The sequence below is a fragment of the Lampetra fluviatilis genome, chromosome 37 (genome assembly GCF_964198595.1).
Source record: "Lampetra fluviatilis chromosome 37, kcLamFluv1.1, whole genome shotgun sequence".
Lineage (NCBI taxonomy): Eukaryota > Metazoa > Chordata > Hyperoartia > Petromyzontiformes > Petromyzontidae > Lampetra > Lampetra fluviatilis.
Genome location: NC_136311.1, coordinates 7,044,482 through 7,065,036, shown reverse-complemented (window position 1 = coordinate 7,065,036; position 20,555 = coordinate 7,044,482). Strand labels below are relative to the sequence as shown.

The window sequence follows — 20,555 nt, the reverse complement described above, 5'->3', positions numbered from 1 at the left end:
ACCGGATGTACACGGCACACGCTACGAGGGTGGTCCGGATGGCTTGTGACGCCCCAATTTAATTATATAAAAAAACTTTTCGATGTAAAGCTTTCGTGACTGCCAGGGATTCATATTCTTGGTTCTTTCGGTAGAGTCGCGTAGAAGGGAAATAATAAAAGATTTAAAAATAAACAATAAAATTATCACGCGGAATCGAAGCGCTTTGTAATCAAAACGTCGTGAGAATTTGTTTTATTTTTATTATTTTATTATTTCCCTTCTACGTGACTTTACCGAAATAACCAAGGACATGTATCTAAAACTTCATTATTATCAATTTTTTAAAGTCAGGTTTTTTTAAAATCAGAAATTAGCATGCAAATGGGAAACAACTGTCAGGGGTCAATGAATTGTGGGTCGATTGCTCGACTCGTGGGTCGATTGCTCTGGTCGTGGTGGATTGCACAGCTCCGAATCGATTGCACAGCTCCGAATCGATTGCTCTGGTCGGGGTCGATTGCTCGTCTCGGGGTCGATGACTCAGCTTCGTTTGCTCTGCTTGGGATCAATTGCTCGACTCGGGGTCGATTGCTCTGGTCGGGGTCGATTGCGCAGCTCGCGATCGATTGCTCTGGTCCGGCCCCTTCCCTTCTCTCCACCCCTCCCCCCGCTGCTCTCGCCCCGCCCCCTCCACTACTCTCGCCCCGCCCCCCACTGCCCCCACTAGCCCCGCCCCCAGTCTCGTGCCTGGGCCCACGTGATGAGTGACGTCACACGGGGGTGGCCGAGAGTCTATGTCAACACAAGCGGCGTTGTGAATCGCAGTCGAATAATCACAAATTACACGAATTATAACAACAACAACGGTGGCTGTTGTTGTTGCTGGTGGTGTTGTTGTTGAGGCTGTGCGGTTGTTGCGTGCCGCGGTAGTTGTTGGTTGCCGTCGTCGTAAGGGAGGTTATTGACGGCTCGGCTCGGCCCTGTGGCGGAGGAGCGAGCAAGTCACGACGGGTGAGTTAACGATGATGATGCTGTTATCGCTTTTAATATAACTACCGTGTAACTATTAATTATACAACTATTATACAATAACATAGAAGTATAGATAACGTAGGGTACAGCGTAGTTACATTATCTATACGTCACTAAAAACACACGGGAACTCGACAACCCGGGTGAGTTCACGCTGATGCTGCTGCTGTTATTGCTGTAATCTAACTACTGTGTAATTATCGATAATGCTACAATTATTACACAATACCATAGAAGTATAGATAATGTAGGGTACAGCGTAGTTACATTATCTATACTTCACTAAAAACACACGGGAACTCTACAACCCGGGTGAGTTCACGCTGATGCTGCTGTTATCGCTGTAATGTAACTACTGCGTAATTATCTATAAATCTACAACTATTATTTCAATAGCACAGAAGTATGGATAATATAAGGGCACAGTGTAGTTACATTCTCTGTACTTAACAAAACACACGCTAACTCTACAACCCGGGTGAGTTCACGTTGATGCTGCTGTTATCGCTGTAATATAACTACTGTGTAAGTATAATGCTACAACTATTATACAATACAGTATAGATAAAGTAGGCAATTGTATAGTTACAAATCTATATACGTCACATAACTAATACATAACTAACGCTGTCATAGTCCAGCCCCGGGGTGAGTCATGCTGCTGTTATCACTGCCATAACTTACTGTGTAAACTGAACTCTGTGGTCATTTCGGTAAAGTCACTTAGGTAGAAATACAATAACTACTGTATCACTATGTTCTTGGTTCTTTCGGTAAAGTCATCACGTAGAAGGGAAATAATAAAACAATAAAAATATACAACAATAAAAATTCTCACGACGTTTCGACTGCAACACAAGCAATCATCATCAGGTGTGAAATCCACAGCAATCAATTTGAAAAAAAAATTCTAATTTTCTTGCTGTGGATTTCACTCCTGATGATGGTTGCTTGTGTTGCAGTCGAAACGTCGTGAAAATTTGTATTGTTTTATACTGCACAACATGACGAACATGTCACACAAATCATAAACAATATCTAACCTCATAATATACTGTTTATAACATAGCTTTTATATGATTAGCGTGTAATACGCAGCTTAGTACTGGCGGGGTTTGAGTCACTAGTAAAAACTACAATAACATCATAGAATCCAACTGCAGTACTATACAACGTACCAATATAACCGCGGGACAGCATAATACAGTACACCATACCAGCTACCCTATACCCTACAGCTACCCTATCGTTTTTGGGCAGGCAGGGCACGTCGCTAGAATGGAATTTGCTGCGTCATTCATCACACGCTAATTGAAGCCCCCAATCAACCATTGCTCAATGGGAGGTTGCTCATTTTCTTCTACCCCCCCCCCCCACCAGAGTCTGGAATTGTTTTTCCTCCCCTGCCGTTTGTGTTGTCGGCTCCCTGCCATTATTACAGTCCATGCTCTAAAGACCTCCTACATCTTCTCTGCTGACAGGCTGCCTGCCCCTATATTAAATAAACATGCCCGGTATATCTGGTGCGGCGTCTTGAGATACCGTCGCTTCTTCTTGGTTCTTTCGGTAAAGTCACGTACCGAAAGAACCAAGAAGATGAATCCCTGCAGTCACGAAAGCTTTAAATCGAAATTATACCGTCGCTTTTAAACGCGACGTAAAATCCGTATTTCTATTGCACAGGTTGCTATGTGAATCTGTGTCGGCGCTGTTTGAATCCGTGGTTCGCTATGTGAATCTGCAGGTCACTATGTGAATATATGGGTCTCTGTGGATCCATGGATATTTTCTGTGGCCAATGGCTGAGTGCTTCTTTTTATAATTATGCCCACATTATGTACATTATCTTGAGATACGGTCGCATTTAGACGCTACACAAATCCGTATGGTATTTATTGGTTTATAAGTGGGTCCTGTGGGGCTCTTTGTATGTCTAGGGGTCTCTGGGTCTCTAGTTCTTTTCTTCTGCCAATTACTGAGTGCCTCTCTTTTGAAAGAAAATTGATTATGCCCACTACGTGTTTATACAGCATCATCAGAAGTGGTCCCATTTACACGCTGCAGGCATACCTCCTAAAATAGCGCTCAGGAAGCGGTCTTGGTAAACGGAGCATTATACTGGTAGGAACGAAGTGAACCAGCCTACAATAGATTATATCGTCCGTCCGTCCGATGTCCGATTAGGTGTAGCAACATCGCCCCCTATTGCAAACACTTGGCAGGACCCTACAAAAACCTTTATACTCAGTGACGCTTTCCTGGCTAAACAAGTGTAACATTCTCTTATAATTCCCTGAGATAGCTTTTAATTAAAACATTTAAATTAAAAATTAACTCACAGCGGCCTAAAGCCTAGAACTAGGCCTCAAACTCTCCCTTCGTATCGTACCCCCGCATGTGTGAAAGGGAGTTAATGTTTAACAATTTTACATTCCCTGATGTTTTTAAATAGAAACATTTACATTTAAAGCTTTTACATTAATAATTAAAACATTTAAATTAAAAATTAACTCACAGCGGCCTAAAGCCTACAGCTAGGCCTAAAGCCTAGAACTAGGCCTCAAACTCTCCCTTCGTATCGTCCGATTAGGTGTAGCAACATCGCCCCCTACTGCAAACACTTGGCAGGACACTACAAAAACCTTTACACTCAGTGAGGCTTTCCTGGCTAAACAAGTGTAATAATACATTATGTTTATATTCTTTGGTTATTCGTTCCTACCAGCCCACCCCGCAGGGACCTGTTATAATCGTACAGCGTTCTAAGCAGGAAGCGCTACGGCTGTATATGAATCCGCATTGCGTTGTGTTTTATTTTTATTGTCATCGCAGCAACATCCACCACGGTCACCACAGGGTGCAAGGGGGTGAGGCTAGACGGTTGTCCGATGGCGGAGCAGCCGGGCTCCTTCACCATCGATGACGCCTTCGAGATCAGCCTGGAGGAGAAGGAGTCTACCACGCCCAGGTTCGGGAGCCTCAAGTTCGAGAGGAAGGTGAACCTGAGCCGGACCAGCGGGCAGGCGGCCGGGGCCGATGATGTCGGGCCCAGGGAATCGGGCCACAAGTACCGGGTACGTGGGCACAGGGGGGACAGGGTGAGTGAGTGAGGTAGGTAGTTGAGTGAGTGAGTGAGTGAATGAGAGATGGGGGATGTGCGGGTGGGGGGGGGTGAATACATAGGTGGGTGAGTGAGTGAATGTGTGGGTGGTGGGTGAGTTGGTGAGTGAGTGAATAGGCGAGTGGGTGGGTGAGAGATTGAGTGGATGTGCGAGTGTGTGAATGTGGATGGTGGGTGAGTGGGTTGATTTGGGGGGTGAGTGAGTAAGTAAGTGGGTAGGTGAGAGCTGGATACATGTGAGGCGGTGGATGAGTAAGTGACTGCGTGGATGGATGAATGGGTGTATGAGTGGTGAATAAGTGGGTGGCTAGGTGAGTGGGTGGGTGAGTGTGTGCATTGGTTGGTGAGTCGGGGAGTGGTTGGGTCAGTGAGTAAACTTGCTAAATACTCTACAATATCGAATGCTAAATAACTGAGTGAGTGGATAAATGTATGGGTCAATGAATGGGGGTGTAGGGTTGGTTAGTGGGTGGGTGGTTGGGTCTGAGTAGTTCTCTCAATACTGTAGAACATCTAAAATGCTAAGTTAGTGAGTTAATGAAGTGAGTCAATAAGTGGGTGCGTGGGTGGCTGAGTGCATCTTTGGGTGGGTGTGAATAAGTGGGCGGGCAGGCAGATGCTCGTATTGGCAGGTGGACTGTTGAATGAATGGCTGAGTAATTTTGTTAAATACTGTACAATCTTGACGGCTAATCTAGGGGCGGGGTATGCATTAACTTTATTCTTACATTTTAACCACCATGTTACTTTAAAGCCAAAGTACAAAAGTGCGGTCTTTTAATAACAGCAAACTTGCTCTGCGTAGTGTTGCACACAAAATGTAAGTGCCCATCCTAATTTATATTTTTTATGATTATGCCTAGTGCTCAGCTTGTCTGGAGTGCTGGACACTGAGTTTGTGAGATAGATAGACACCGGACGAGTTAGTTTGTCACTAAGACAAAGATCCACCTCCTACACAGATTGTTGAGGTCAATGCTGTTAGCAAGAACCTATTCAGGCCAGCGTGGCGCACTCGTTGATCGTATGGCTGGGACCACACCCAGCTGCTTTGGCTCTCCGCTGCTGATGTTTACACGCCACATCTTAAATTAATTCTAAAGCCGAGTCAACTTCGAGGTGGGCCAAAACCAGCTCAATTATTCGGCAACGATGTTGGACGTGGCCAGGAATAAAACTCGGCTCGCCGAGTTGGTGGCACAGCCCACGAACTAGTCCGACACATCGGTATGGAGCTAGTGACACAGAAACGGAAGGAGGAAACTGATCGTGATGGATACTGGGTTGCTGGATGACTAGCAAGTGAGTCATACACTGTGACATTGAAGGAAGTGGTAAGCAAAGTGCGTCGTAATTATGGTGATTGTTGTGCTATGTAGGTGAGGTAAGTGTGGCTGCGTCTGAGCAGGTGGTTGCAACAATGCCTTGGCCTCCCCCATCGAAGGAGCTGGCACTAAATTAGAGGCGAGCCCTCTTTTAGGCAAAAAGGGGGGGAGGTGGTATATTTATTGGTCAAGTAGTGGATGAGTGGCTTAAGCGATTTGGGCTGGGAGTGCAGGACAGGTGCTAAATGTGCGAGGCGGAGCAGGCGAGGGTAATTGGCATGCGATTGAGATGATAATTTGGCGGCCAGTTTATATTTATTCTTAAGTGAGTGGTAGGAGCGGGAGAGGGCTTTTGTCACAAACGGTGCAACGGACAACCCTCACTCGTTTTGGTTTTACGGCCGGTTGCCCGTTCGTCCAAGCGGAACAGCCTCGCCTTTGCGGCGGCCGTTGCTCGGACTGCTATGGGCAACGCCCGCCCGCCCGCTCGTGGCTGCGTCCTGAAGCACCGGTTGACATTTATCAATGCGACCGACACGCATCTATCTCGATAACCCCTCGTCTGGCTCGCAAGCGCAGCGTGTGCATCGCAGTGGCCCGGCAGTAAGAGGTCGGAGCACTGAGCCCCGACACCGCTCTCAGATTCTTGGTTTGGACTCCAGGTTTTGGCTGCCTCTGATTAAAACCAGGTTACAATTTCTACGTATTTTATTTTACCAGGTAAGACCCACTGAGCTATACAGGTCTTTTTCAGAAGCGACCTGGCCACAACAAATGATAGCTCAACGAAGTGGCTTATTACGTGGACATTTTTTTTTCATAGCAGCCGAATACTCTAAACACACGTTTCTAAATGTGGAGGGGAAAACCGGAGGACCCGGAGAAAATTCCACGTGACTATGGGGAGAACATTTTTTAGGCGTCAGGGTCGGGGTCAAACCCACGACCTATATACCAGGCGAGGAGGTTAACATCTCGCCACCGTGTGACGTGAGCTGCTGGTTGTCTCAGCCCGGCCACCAATGGCTGCGCACCAAACAACAACATCTCATTATTAAATTAGATTCTGAGCTTAATTTGGCCAAATTATAGCTCTTGAGAAATATCGGTCTGACCGTCATGCAACGAATAAACCATGGCATTAAAAAATAAATAAATGTGTGGTCCTGCCCTCGGTCTTCCCTCAGTCTTTTAGTTACCTTTCCCCTCCCCCTTACCTCCCCCATTCAAAGCTTCACACACCCCCACCCCCCCCTACGTGTTGGGGCAGCGAGTCCAACTTCCCCCCCCCCTCTACGTACAGTCTCGTGGCGCCGAATTCGACTTTTCGCAGAGTTTCTGTTCTCCAATATCGATCGGCGTACTGTACCGTGCTCGCGTTTTGTCGCAATAAAATAATAATGATCGTGTGGTCCATTGCTTGACATTTAAATCGTCTGCCTAATCCGTGGTCTGTCCCTTAAGCCCACAACCAGTTTCTTCCCCGAGGACAAAACCGGTTAAATGGCCTGTCCAGCCTCCCGGTGTTCTCTGTTTGAACTGGGTAAAGCCCCTGTTCGAGTCAACATAAAAGAGTCCTACCGTTATTATAAAAAAACACTACATTTCTGGAATTGCCCAAACATCCAAATGCAGGATTTGCCTTTAAAAATTGTAACTATTTTTAAATCCTTTATATTAAGTTCACTTGCTTGCTTGCTTGCGCGCTTACGACCGTGCAAATCTTTCGGTCGTTTTTTAACCCACTTCCCGTGATCCAATCGAGCTGACATTTTGCACGCAGACTCGTTGTTAACAATTAATTTTCGTGAAAAAAAATTTCCTAAATTTTAATTGTATTTTTCATGTGGCCTCTAATGCTGGTGATGAACCAGTGGCCTGCCCGTGTCCAGAAGTTTTTCATCTTGTGCTCGCGTGACGCTTACGTTTGTGCTGTCCTGAAATGTTTTCACTTTAGAACTTGGAAGATGATGAGGATGAGGTGAGGACTAACGGAGCGATGCCCGGTGACCTCCGCATACGGTAATTGACTTTCGTCCTCACGCAGGAGGCCTGTGGCATTGAAAGGGTTGTTAATGGCATCGTGATGGATGCAGTTGTTGTCGTTATGAGGATGATAATAACAGGACCGGGATAAGACCCAGCGGTAGTGCCAACGCCGTTTGTTGCTTTGATTCGTGGTTTAAATCTGCCAGGCTGCCCTGGTTATGGGTGCCACAGTGACGAGATGTTAACTAACTCGCCTGGTATAGAGAAGGTCGTGGGTTCGATTCCAACCCTGACGCCTGTTTATTTGGAGTGTGCATGTTCTCCCCATGGTTGCGTGGATTTTACTCCACATTTAGAATCGATGTGAGTATTTGGCTGCTATACATGTGACGATAAGTCACTTAGTTGAGCTATCATTTGTGGCCAGGTCGCTTCTGAAAAAAGAGCTGTATATCTCAGTGGGCCTTACCTGGTAAAATAAAAAAATAATTTGTTTCGTACGGCAACCAGGCCCGCCCTGTGGCGCCGATCGTCGTGGGCGGATTGCGAACGGGAAATGGGCTGCTCGCGACGTTGATAAAGGCGTCCGTCCCCTTGTCGTTTGCCCGCAGGCCGCCCTCGCGGCAAAGCTCGGAGCTGTCGTTCAGTACGGTGAGCAACACGACGCAGCTCTCCTACCGCTCCTGCTTGAGGTGCGTGGCGTTCCCCTTGTTTTATTATTCCTGTTTAATAATTAGCTTCGTATTAACAAAGTTCTCCGAATAACCATCGCTTTGAGCGTCAAAGCTGGCAATATTTTTTTAAAGACTTTTTAGATTTAAAGAGGGGTTTCTTATTCTTGATTTGAAGCATTCGTGACTGCAAGGATTCATACTCTTAGGTTTTTTCGGTAAGGTCACGTAGGTAAAAATAAATAATACAAATAATAGAAATAATACCAGAAATAAAATAATAAATCACGACGTTAAAAATCACGCCGTGATTTATTAGTTTATTTCTATTATTATTTCTATGAGTGTATTATTTATTTTATTATTTATTTTTCCCTACGTGACTTTACCGAAAAACCTAAGAGTATGGGTGTCTTATTCTTGGCAAGAAGGTTGAGCTGATGAGTGCAGTAGTTAGCGCACTGCACTAAGAACCGAGTGACCCGAGTTCGATTCCCAGGCATGTCTAACATGAGTTGCCGCTTAATGTCTGAGACGGCCATAGTGCCCCCTCCCCCACCTCTTAACCAAACCACAGTTACCAGTATAGTGAAGTATGGTCAAACTACCCCCACCACGATGCAATATTTTGCTGTCTTTTCTTGGATTTTCTGTTTGCGCATAGTCACTTTTAGATGTTTTCTTGTTTTTGTTTTTTTGTTTGTTGCGGTTGCACCCGATTCAAGAGCCAAATGGCTCACAGGGCTATACCTAATAAATGAAAAAAAATGAAATGAAATGAAAACTGACACGATTGGGCCAAGAGGCCTCCCAATTGCAACGGATCGCTATGCAGTTTAAAAAATTGAGAATAAATTACTTCAACAAGATGCCAGATTGGGACGATGCGGCGATTCTCTCTCGACGATGCAAGCCTGTGATCCGATTGGCTTGTGAGTCACGTTTCCATTGCTCAGGTTTCACTGTCATTTGCTCTTGCCGGTAAGATGACCATCGGAGCACAGTGGAGGACAGTCGCAGTCACCCAGCCGTGCAATACACTGCTCGAGCGACAGGGGGCAGACTCGCTCGTCAACATTTATTTCGTGTGAACATAATTTGGAGCTTTCGTGACTGCAGGAATTACTCTTTGGTTCTTTCGGTAAAGTCACGTGTGAAGATAAAATAATAAATTAAATACTAGCATACGACGTTTCGATTGCAACACAAGCAATCGTCATCAGGTATGAATGAAATAGAAACACAAATCTAGTATACTTAGAAATGTAATGTAATACAACAGAGAGTCGGATAACATAACAGTCAACACCCTACCTGGTTGATTACGTTCTTCCTGAGAATGCTAAATTTGAGAGAGAGATCGCCAGACATATAAGCAGACAGATATCACAGAGATACATAAAGAGAGAACAAACACATGTATTTCGTGTCCCTGCTTTAGTTCTTAAAGGAAGCCGTGATAGGGAGGCAACTTGAGTTGATTTCTTTTTTGAAGAGTGTTAAGGTTCGAGTCAAGTCAATTTGTTTGTTGGTTAACACGTGGCACCTTTCTGGCACAAAATACTGCCACCCAAAGCGCCATCGCATCATCTCCATACATATAAAAGGCAAAGTTGTGATTATGTGTCTGTTCAAAATGTTTAGCGTACTTCCCGACATGCAACAAACTGGAAATTTGCCATGTGGGTACTTTCCAGACTGTGCACCATGCAAACATTATAAAAAAAATACTTTTTTTTGGGGGGGGGGGGGGGAGCTCAATAATACATTTATTTTTTGCACGGCAAGTGAGCTGTGACGTCACATCTGTCACGTGACCCGCGCATGTGGAAGCGTCACGCATTGTAGTGTAGCGGTTAGCGCTACGCTGCGCTACGAACCCGGCGACCCGAGTTCGATTCCCGCTCACGGCCACCACCGGTGACGATTATTTCAACCGCTCCTGGGCCTCCCCTAGGTCGACTCAGCCTCAAACGAGTAACTGGTGTGGTGTGTGAACATCGCCACTGGGGAGACAAATGCGGCCGGGCGTGGTGGATCCAAGTCCCGGGCGAAGCCGGGTAGTACAGCTAGTTAAACATAAAAAGAAACAATTCTATTGCAGTTTAAAAATATATAATTTAAAGCAATCTGTGGCTGCGAGTTGTATGTAAGCATGTCTACCACGCCAGTTCTCCTATGCCAATGGTCTAAGGTGGTGTAAGTTTCAAGTTTATTCTTGTTTAACCCAGAGAGAGAACTCGGGAGACCAGGATAAATCTCATTCGCAAGAGTGACCTGAAAAATTTGTCTGCTATCAATAGGGGCGATGATTTCTGTTGTGTACAATCCTAATTGAGTCATTTTTTGCGGCGTAATTTTTGGCTAAATTGGCTGCTCGATGGCCCTACTCCTGCGAGTGGCATCAGGGGATCTTTAATGTCTGCTGTGCAGCAGACCGCGCGTAGCGCTATGATGGTTATGTTGATGGGGGCGACAGCTGGACTCGAACCGTGAACCTCTACATTAAGTGACGAAAGCGCGGCCGCGAGAGGCCACGTCACTGGTCGTGTCGCCGAGTAATGCAGGTGAAGTTATAAACCTTGGTCGAGTTTTTGCGTTAAGCCACTAAGTTGCGCTATCATTTGTTGCCGGGTAATTTCTGATAAAGAGCTACATAGCTCAGTGGGCCTTACCTGGTAAAAAAAAAGTTAACAGTTTATTATGTTGCTTTTGTGCAGTCATTGGTGAACAGGCTAAGCCCATAATCTCGCCGCTACACACTTGAGTAGCTGCTCTTAATTACCGCTGGACAACAACCCAGATTTGAACCTGGCACTTGGACGATACTGGCTCCATGCCCTCGATGCTAGATTCACCCCCTGGGCCAATCACAGCCATCTGCCATAGGAATAAATCTACGGCGGCACAAAGCGTGTCAACGCCAGGGAATTTAACCTAACTAAACCTGGCGAGGGGCCGCGCTGCTAAGATGAGATAATCTATAGCAGCGGTCCCCAACCTTTTTGGCACCAGGGACCGGTTTCGTGGAAGACAATTTTTTCACGGACCTGTGGGAGGGGGGGGGTCATCATTGGGTCTTTCCTCCTTTTTAAAGAAGCTCTCCAGCGACGTTTGTTTATTACTCATTTTGGCTACTAGGGGTTAGCAGCTTGTGGGCTCACCAAAACTGTGACTGAGACAAGTGCGCAGTGCGGGAAAGAGGCGCGGACGGAAGTGGTGAATAATAAAACAATGGGGGCGGGCCACGCGTGGTCTCACCGCTCTCACCTGCTGCTGTGCGGCCCGGTTCCTAACAGGCCACGGACCGGTAGCGGTCCGCCGCCCGGGGGTTGGGGACCCCTGATCTATAGCATTGACAAAATGCGTTGAGTTTTTAATCTATAACGTGCGCGCCTACTTACGTAGCGTGCCTATCCCAAGCGCTGTGTGAGGTCTTCCCCCGCCCAACGTTGCGCCAATCGTGAGGCTCGATTGAACATGCTTCACCCACGCTGGTCAGAGTTGCCGGGCTGGCGAAAGGCAGGGTTGTTGTAGACGTGGCAGCGTAGAGGTGCAGTACAACAATGGGTTGTGCTGCGCTGCTCTCTTCCGCCCACCACGTAGTGCCGTGGCAGAAGCCTCTAGCGACCTGTTGTGCACGGTCGGTCGCCCGTCCGAGCACTGTCCGGGCTCAACTTTCATTCTTACCCCCCCCTCCTTTCCCGTGTATCGATAGTAAAATTTTAATGTACAATTTTATTGAAGGAGAGTGTGTTGTCCTGGTGTGGTCTGAGACTGTTTTTGAAGTTTTCTGCCTTTCCCAAGCTTGGGAATTGGTGTACTTATCAAATTTCATCTTTTCTACTTTATCTATTTTACGTATTTATTTTTAGTGATTTGCTTACCTTTCCTATACTTTGTGCCCCAATTGTTTCTTGCATTGTTTGTTGTTGTAACTCTCTGACCCACCCCTACTGGGCATCTGCGAAAAAGAGTGTCATAGCTCATCGGATTTTTCCAGGATAAATAACAATTCTGATTCTCATTTAACCCCGCTTAGTTTCCTTTGTGCCTCCAGAGTGAGATCCATGTACGGTGTAAAGTCATCTCGAGTTGCGACCCCTCACTTCGTGGTTTCTGTTTAAACCCCTCCTTCCATTCCCTAATTTAAGATTTCCCTTCTCTTGCACTGTGCTTAGCGAGCTCTGCGCGAGCTGGTGTTATATTTCTGTGTCGCCCGCTACCACTGTTACTCGAATGGTGCATGACTTGAACGTTAATTTCATGCAATGTGTTTGCTCCTCAACGTCTGCAATGTTATGATTTGCACGCTGCTGTAACTTCCTTTCGTTAACCAAGGTTCTCTGGATAATTTCTGGTCAAACGACTTAAGGCCGAATGTTTGTTATCCGCGTCAACAAATTTAATCAATCATTTTGGCAAGAGACATGGTGCGGAGTGAAGCAGTTAAAACTGCAGGCTGTTGTGAACCATCTGTTTGCCATTGATTCTCTGTTTAGCCAGGTGAGAACTCGAGAGAGGCCAGGATGAAGTCTCGTTTGCAAGAGCGACCTGGAGTATTAGTCAGCAAGTAGGGGGGCGACGATTGCTACGTGTAGCCCCGATTGAGCAATCTGCTGGTAATTATTAGAACGTGGTCAATTTGGCGTGTTAGAAACCTGCCGGGGGAAGCTATGAGTAGGCGGGGGGGGGGGGAGTCTCGAGGAGGAAGATGAGTTTGAGGCGGCGGTGATAATGGGGAACGGAGACCAGATTTGCTTGGCTGATTACGATTGCTCAAGTTGATGGTCTCACCCTGTTCACCAATGACTGCCTAGAAGTACGGAACACTTGCTCTATCACTTAATTCGACTTATTCCAGCCCTGAAACTTAAACATCTTGGTGTTGCGGGTATAGGGTGGCCACGTGCGTGCACAGGACAAGACTAAATATTGAGGCAACTTGCTGGCGAGAAAATCAACGTTGGGTTTTCTCCCGATCGAGGCCGTCTTGAGCTACGGCGCTGCTCTTTGCGAGCCGGCTGGCCTGCGCACTTGCACTGACGTCCTCTGTTGTCACTCTCACAGTTGGACGAGGCATCCGCTCATCCTGAAGAATCGCAAGGTGGTTATCGCCTCCTTCGTCTTCCTCATCGTGGGCATCGGTGAGTCACGCTACCCGGTGACTTCCCTAACGCGAAGGGGGGGGGGAGGGTGTCAGGAGTAACCGCACGCCTCGCCGCGGGAGTTGCGACTGGCTTTGCCGTCCGGTGACACGTCACGGCGATGGCTCAGTCTACTGAACATCTGTGAAAAGTAGCTTCGTAGCTCATCGGATTCCTTCAGTTTCAATAAATATTCTGATTCTGATTGAAAAGTTAAGCCTTAAATGATTACCTGGTGTGACATAAAGTTGGCCGGGGGTGGTGTTCGCTACACCCTTTCGAACGCTATGCTACCCTTCATAGGTGCACGCTAATAGCACTTTTCCCAACAGCGTGTTAAAGGCTATTTGGGGGCTATTTGTCTTTGTGCATGTTTAAGTGTGTTTCTGACTGTCAACCGTTGCAAGTTTACTCTATTGAAGTTGCTCCTTTGATCCTTACAGCCTTGATCATCACAGGAATAGCCTTGGAGGTGAACCCCAATGCAGGTACTCTTATTCATATCAATAACATTTGATGTGCCTTTGTTGTCAATCCACTGCTGGACGAAGGCTTCCCCATGCCACCGCATCGGGGGGAGGGGGGGGTGGGGCTTGACCATATTTCGGCACGCTGGTTGGAGAAGTAGGGGATGAGCTGTCCTCTTTAAGCCAGTGTTCTTCACGCATTTTCAGAGGGGGCACACTTTCGCCGATGAGACACCAGTGTGAGCTTCCGCCATTCTTGTTTGACTGCACGACGATGGGGGTGTATTATCAGGGGGGCCGCACGTCAAGGGGCCCACACTGAAGGCCGCAAGGGCCCACCAGTGGGCCCCCTGCAGGCTTTGCAATAATGAATACCGCTTTAAGCATTGCCTAATTGTTTCGTGCTAAAACAACACAACGCTCTCGTCCTCCAAAGCAACATAACCTCGCACGCAAAGAATGTCGGCTGCCAGTGAACCAGCGGCGGCGGCGGAGGCTACGGATCGCTTTCAGCCTCGAGTGACATTTCTCCAGAACGCCGCTCTTGCAGTAGTCACCCCCCTCGTGGGTTTGTCAGACCCCGCGTGGGAATGTGTCTCTCATTGACGGAGGCACGCGGTGTGTGGTTTTGTTCTCTCTTGCAACGGAGGCTGTCGTTGGGCTCCATCCTCGAGACGCGCATTTTAATTACATCTGAAGCTGGGAACAAAACAGCCGGCTCGTAAAAACTAAAAAAAGTGGGGGACCGCTGCCTCTGTCGTGGCATCATTTATTCATTCAAATTTCAACCGTATGTACGTATGTATGGTGCGAAAGAAGTTCAACACACATGTACAAGTGGATCGGAGAAGGTACATAGGAAAGTGGCGGGGATCATGTGACCGCGAGTTGTATATGACCCGTGGGTTGCAACGTCATAGGTTTCCCACCACTCCTACTGTGTTCTCTTCTGGGGCAACACCTCACTTTGCCAAGTGTTGTTGTGGCGCCATGGTGGCGAGACGTCAACTACCTCGCCTGGTATACAGGAGGGGTCATGGGTTCGATCCCTACCCTGACACCTATATATTTGGAGTTTTCATGTTTTCCCCGTGGTCGCGTGGATTTTTATTCGGGTCCTCCGTCTTTCCACATTTAGAAACATGCTTCCAGAGTATTTGGCTGCTGTAAATTTCCACGTAATAGGCCACTTCGTTGAGCTTTCATTTATGGCCAGGTCGCTTCCGGAAAAGATCTGTACAGCTCGGTGGGCCTTGCCTGGTAAAATACAAAAACATGGTTTAGTTTTTCACGCCCGTTCCTCCTCTTCGTTTTGTCGGTGACGGACTCCGCGCGTCACGGTCTGCGGCCGTGGTTTACGCCAAGGGGTTCGTGCCAGACACTCGGAGCGAGGCACAGCTGGGGATTACTGCCGGCTCGAGCGTGAAATTCCTTGCAGTGGCTGCGGCGGCAGCGGCAGCACTTTACCTCCGAGATTACGTCGCTGCGGCGCGCACGTTTTAATGCCCGCCTCGGCGGTTTTAAGTGTTGCCAGAAATAGGGGTGGATTTCACTCTTGCTTAGCGACGTTCAAGCTGCAGTCAACCGAGCATATCCAGTCTAATGCGCGAGCCCTTATTGTCTCGTAAAAAAGAGCCCCGGTGAAAAACTGCTGTCCGCTTTCTGGGCCGTCTGATGAATGGGTAGCGCCGGTGCTTGCGTTGCGAAAAAAAAAATCGCTGGGCTCCCGCAGCAATGGAACGGACACCCCTCTTGCCCCCCTTTCACACCCTCGGCACGTGTGTGTGTGTGTCTCTCTCCTGAGAGCCACCGTGCCCTGTTTGAGGGCAAGTGTGCACGATGCCAAGCAGCGGCGCGTTTGCAGCATCGCCAGTGCGTTGAAAGTATTGGGTTCGTGCGTGTACGTTGACGTTTGTTAACCTCTGGTTTTGTGCTTTGCAGTGGTGTCGAGCGCGATCTTTTTCGTGCCTGGATTCCTGCTGTTTATTCCGGGAGGTGAGTGGCGACGTTTCCAGCTGCGTTCGCTGCACATCGCGCTGCCCCCGTGGTGTTTGCGCGTCGGTTTAGGGCGAGGGTTGTTTTACGTAAACGGCAACAGCATTCGCGATGTTTCGATTTAAAGCTTTCGTGACTGCAGGGATTCATCTTCTTGGTTCTTTCGGTAAAGTCACGTAGAAGGGAAATAATAAAATAGTAAAAATCATTGGAGCGCTGTCTTTCCGACAGCTCTGTTTCTTCACCTGAGGACGGCTGCTTGTGTTGTGGCCGAAACGTCGTGAGAATTTTATTATGTTTTATTTTTATTATTTTATTATTTCCCTTCTACTTGACTTTATCGAAAGAACCAAGAAGAGCATTCCCGATGTTTGCAGTGAAGTGTCTTGTGGATGTGATTTTTTTTATCTCTCCCCCCCCACCCACCACCCGTTCCAACACCACAGTCTATCACGTAATCTTCATCGTCTGCGCCGTCAAGGGGAAGAAGGGTTTCCGATTCTTCAACCTACCCTATTTCGAAAAGTGACTGCAGACTTATTTAAAAATAATAACGCTAATCAGCCATCCGATGCCAAATACTGTACGCTCAATGGCAGCGAGCCATGTGTTGAAATTATGTATCGACTATATTCATAATTCGCGGAGAAAAGCTCCAATGGGAGCTTCACGACTGTTCTCCGTTGACGAAATATGGAAAATGCATTTTTTGTTGTTGTTGTAGAGGTCTCTCTGTCTGTAATAGAGGTTTTTTTGTAGCTTTTAAATATTTCTCGGAATAAAATGTGAACAATTTTGTCTTTAGAACGAATTATGATTGACACGCAAAACTGGGCGGCTGCAGGTGCCGCCTCTTAAAACAACGCATATCCCGGGGGGGAAAATACGGTGAAGAAAAACAACGCGGAAAATCAAATCAGCCATTACGCATTCGCTCAATGTTATCCGCACTACGACCCTTCTCCGCTTAACACTCCGTATAATAAACTGGTCGTGGGACCCGAGCTACTCGTGAAAACACAATAGTTACGTTTACATTATCGGCTGTGAACAACGTTCGCCGTATCGGAACGATCGGCGTCGTTGCTTTGGATCGCGAAGTGAATTAGGTTTTTATTAGCGCTCGCATTGGGCCATCTGTCGAACGATTTGGGTTAATGGCACGTCTTGCGTTTAGCGATAGCCGGTGACGCAGAATGTGTCCGTGCTGTAGCAGAAGTTGCGTTAAAATGCATGCTTTGGTTTTTTCTCGCCCGCTCTGCGTGAAGCATTACCGTAAATCGCCGAAGGAAGCGCCCGGCTTCAATTTGAGTCTTTTTACTTGCAATCGATGCAGGCCTGTACCTGTGCGTGCTATGTATGTATTTAAAATGGAGCGACTATGGATCGTGAAAAAGGAGACGTTATGATGGCTAACGACGCGTCTTAGCTCAACTGCCCGAGGTGTACTTGCACGAGACAATACGAAATGTTTTGGTTTGCCGCCCCCTGAAGTCCCCTTCAAAAGCATCAGCAATCTGAGAGCAATTTCACCTCCTGAAGAGGGTCAGTTATTTTTTCCTTCCAAAGATAGTTCAAGTGACAGCTGACATTGGTCGTACGCTCTTCACATTTGTGCACACTGCATCTGTGAGCACGGCCGTAATCATTTCATTGTGTATACACGACGTAGGAAACGGGGGAACGCGGTTGCATGGTTAACGGATCCCACTCAAAAGCCGAAGCGAAACGGACTCGAACTAACTAACCACGAGGCTGGTGCAACGTGGGTGCCATGTGCCTTAGAGACTGCATTACCGTCAGCCATTCTCAGTCAACTGTTGACTGAAGGCATGCTGATGCCAGTTGTGTCCTGCAAGCTATACTCACATTTCTCCGTCCAAGTTCAATTGTTTTTCTTAATGGCAGTTGCGACGATGGTGTCTCGGATTTTTTGTTCGATGTCCGTTGTGCGTGTTTGTTATTATTTATCTTCTGGCTACGTGACGTAAGTTATGATATTACAAGGGGTTGTGACGTCTCGATGCCTGTACGTATAACCACTCGTGGATTGCACCACCTTGATTACTCTTCTCATCTTACATCTTATTTCGCGAGTCGACATTTTCACGAGGACTATTGCTCAACGGGGAAACTCTTGAGAGCCCTTTGATGGCCACATCTGACTGAAGGAACCCCAGTTTAGGAACCCTGCTCTAAACGTCATGGGTTACGGTGTCCCAAGGCTTCACTAATTGATTTGTATTCTTTATCGCAAAAAATGTTTTGTTCGAGACATGTCCGCGAGTTTAGTTTTACTGGAGGACAAACAATTCAACACGTAGTTTGAAGTAGTTTTTTTGTGCACGATACTTTATCGTTTGCGTCGGTGTCCAGGGCGACTTTAGTGAGTGAACTCGAGAAACCTACTGCTGTTTGCTCAAGTAATTGTACTTTTTCAGTGACGGCACCAGTTATCGTGCCGCCACCACCACCACGCCCCAGCATGGCCGTACACGTCTGGCAAATCAGGTGTGGCACGAACGCGCCCCTCGTGCCAATTTTGTGGGCGAACGCGGTGATTGTGATGAACGTCTATCAAACGCAACTGTTACGCCTGGTAGACATGAACAGTCGGGAGCGTGGTGGTTGCGGCTGCCGTGGTGGCCACAGGAACTATAATTAGTAGCGGGGTGGAACACCCATTTTATTTTATGAACATTCCAAACTTGGTACCAGTATTCCCTCGTTATTCACAAACTTGATATCCGCGAATCGCATCTGCAGCTCTCCATGGCTGCACAAAGAAAGTGAGAAGAGATAAAGTTACGTGAGAGAGAGAGAGCTTATTTACGTTTTTAATTAAGCGAATTATTCCGCAAAGTCTGCTCTCGCGAATAACGAGGGAATCCTGCATTTCAGTGCGTTACGATGAAGCCACTGTTGTCGTTTTAAACTGCACGAGAGGACATGTTGAATGCGAGAACCCAATTCTCCCCGTTGACTCGCAGTAAGACGATACCTTCCGCAGTACAGTGGTCCTCTGGTTAACGATATTAATTGGTTCCACGAAAACTATCGTTCATCGAATATAGGAAGTACATGTTAAAGGCTTAATTTGTTCCAAGACGATCCGAAGTTAAACCTATTCATCCTATGAACATAGTTTATAATATCGATTTAAAGCTTTCGTGACTATCTTCTTGGTTCTTTCGGTGAAGTCACGTAGAAGGGAAATAATAAAATAAAAATATTTTAGTGTTTTATTTTTATTATTTTATTATTTCCCTTCTACGTGACTTTACCGAAAGAACCAAAAAGGTAGTTTATAATATTTAAACACGCAATTTTAATAAATACACGTTAGACGAACATTAAGGCGTTAACTCTAATAGAAACATGGATTAACGAATAAATGGAGCATAAAATAATTACCTTAGGCTCTCAAGACGCCCAAAAGTGCGTCGCTGATTGGCTGAGTTCTGCCGAGGAGCGCTGCCAATTGGCCGAAATTGGCGGGTCCACGTGATGTCGTAAACGTATCGTTCATCGAAAATGTATCGCTAATAGAATCAATGGGACCCCATGGGATGGCGGATCGTTCGTCGAAATAACGTTCATCGATGTCATCGTAAACCGCAGGGGACCACTGTACTGGTTTTGGGAAAGTCACAGGATGCTAAAGGTGCGATCAATGTTCTCCAGACGCCTTTGGAAGACGTGGCACTGGGCTACAAAACAATTGCGCCGTTTGTAAAAAAAAATACAGGGTGCTTCAAGAAATGTTAACACTTATATGGGATTATCGTTTTATTGGAAAAATAACGAATACTACACTGTAACACGATAACAAATCTATGTTAATAGCTTCAAAAAGTCAGTCTCCATCGTTGTCAACACATGGCCTGGAATCTTCTCCAGGTGGTCTCCAGAGCGCGAAGGCACATTTCCTGTGGTATTATTGCAAATTCTCGGAAGTGTTAACATTTTTTTGAAGCACCCTGTCTATAGTTTGTGTGCACTTCATTTAACAACGCATTGAGTGTGCCTCTGCTCGTTTTCTGCCACAGTGATTTTTGCGAGTGGGGAGAAAGAAAAACAATTATGGTAAAAATCCCAAACACCTGAATCCATAACGGCTTTAGTCACGAGTTGAGAAAGAGTGGTGCTGAGCATTGTGTTTTGCGGCATTTCGTTTCAATCAAACGGCAGGGAAGTGGCACATTTACGGAATAGGCAATTGCGTAATGGCCCATACAGCGTAACATTGCTTCGGCTAATTCCACAGGCGATCAGACTTGCAGTGTCTGTATCAGAAGGCAGTGGTCCCCCCCTCCCCCCCGTCGTTTTATCAGAAAGCTCACAAAGTGCCTTGTGTTTGGCGTGTTGCGGTAATAATGTCAAACCCATGTCACCGCTCTCGGATATTTGCCCAGAGTAACTGCAAATGCGCGGTGTGCGTATGTGAATAATAATAAACTGCGACTTTGTTTTGATTTCACAGCGATGTATGAAGGGGATTCGTGTTGATGTTACTAGAATACTTCAGTTGTAACAGAGTTGCTAAGCGCATCAATAAACTACCTTTTCGGTTTTTTTTAATAGATGTTCGCGTTCGTTTTTGTACTGTGCTTCCCATTGAAGAAAAACGTATTTAAAACGAGTCACATTGTATAGTTGGGAGCAAGATTTATAGTTTAGAATTAAAATTAGGTTCGTGCGCGTACATTTTCTTTTTTTACCGAATTACAATTTTGATCTCTAACTGTTTCCAGATCGTTTTTTCCCATTATCTTTATAAAGGCAAATCAAGTTAATAAAGGCAGTCACGCACGTTCCATTTTTTT

At 46.5% G+C, this 20,555-nt stretch overlaps 1 protein-coding gene across 3 annotated transcripts; it reads left to right on the top strand.

The window, feature by feature from the left end:
- The first annotated feature begins 750 nt into the window (after positions 1-750).
- TMEM134 (transmembrane protein 134) lies at positions 751-20,310 on the top strand. 3 transcript variants are annotated; one of them, XM_078873718.1, is made up of 8 exons: positions 751-993; positions 3,847-4,088; positions 7,418-7,482; positions 8,061-8,100; positions 13,191-13,267; positions 13,711-13,755; positions 15,676-15,729; positions 16,176-20,310. In XM_078873718.1, exons 2-8 carry the CDS (start codon positions 3,903-3,905, stop codon positions 16,366-16,368), a joined length of 660 nt encoding a protein of 219 aa, XP_078729844.1. In that variant the 5' UTR covers positions 751-993; positions 3,847-3,902; the 3' UTR covers positions 16,369-20,310. The 3 variants fall into 3 exon arrangements, with proteins under 3 accessions (XP_078729844.1, XP_078729846.1, XP_078729845.1); XM_078873720.1 differs by having other exon boundaries at positions 8,061-8,141; XM_078873719.1 differs by lacking the exon at positions 16,176-20,310 and having other exon boundaries at positions 8,061-8,141; positions 15,676-15,937.
- The last annotated feature ends 245 nt before the right edge of the window (positions 20,311-20,555 follow it).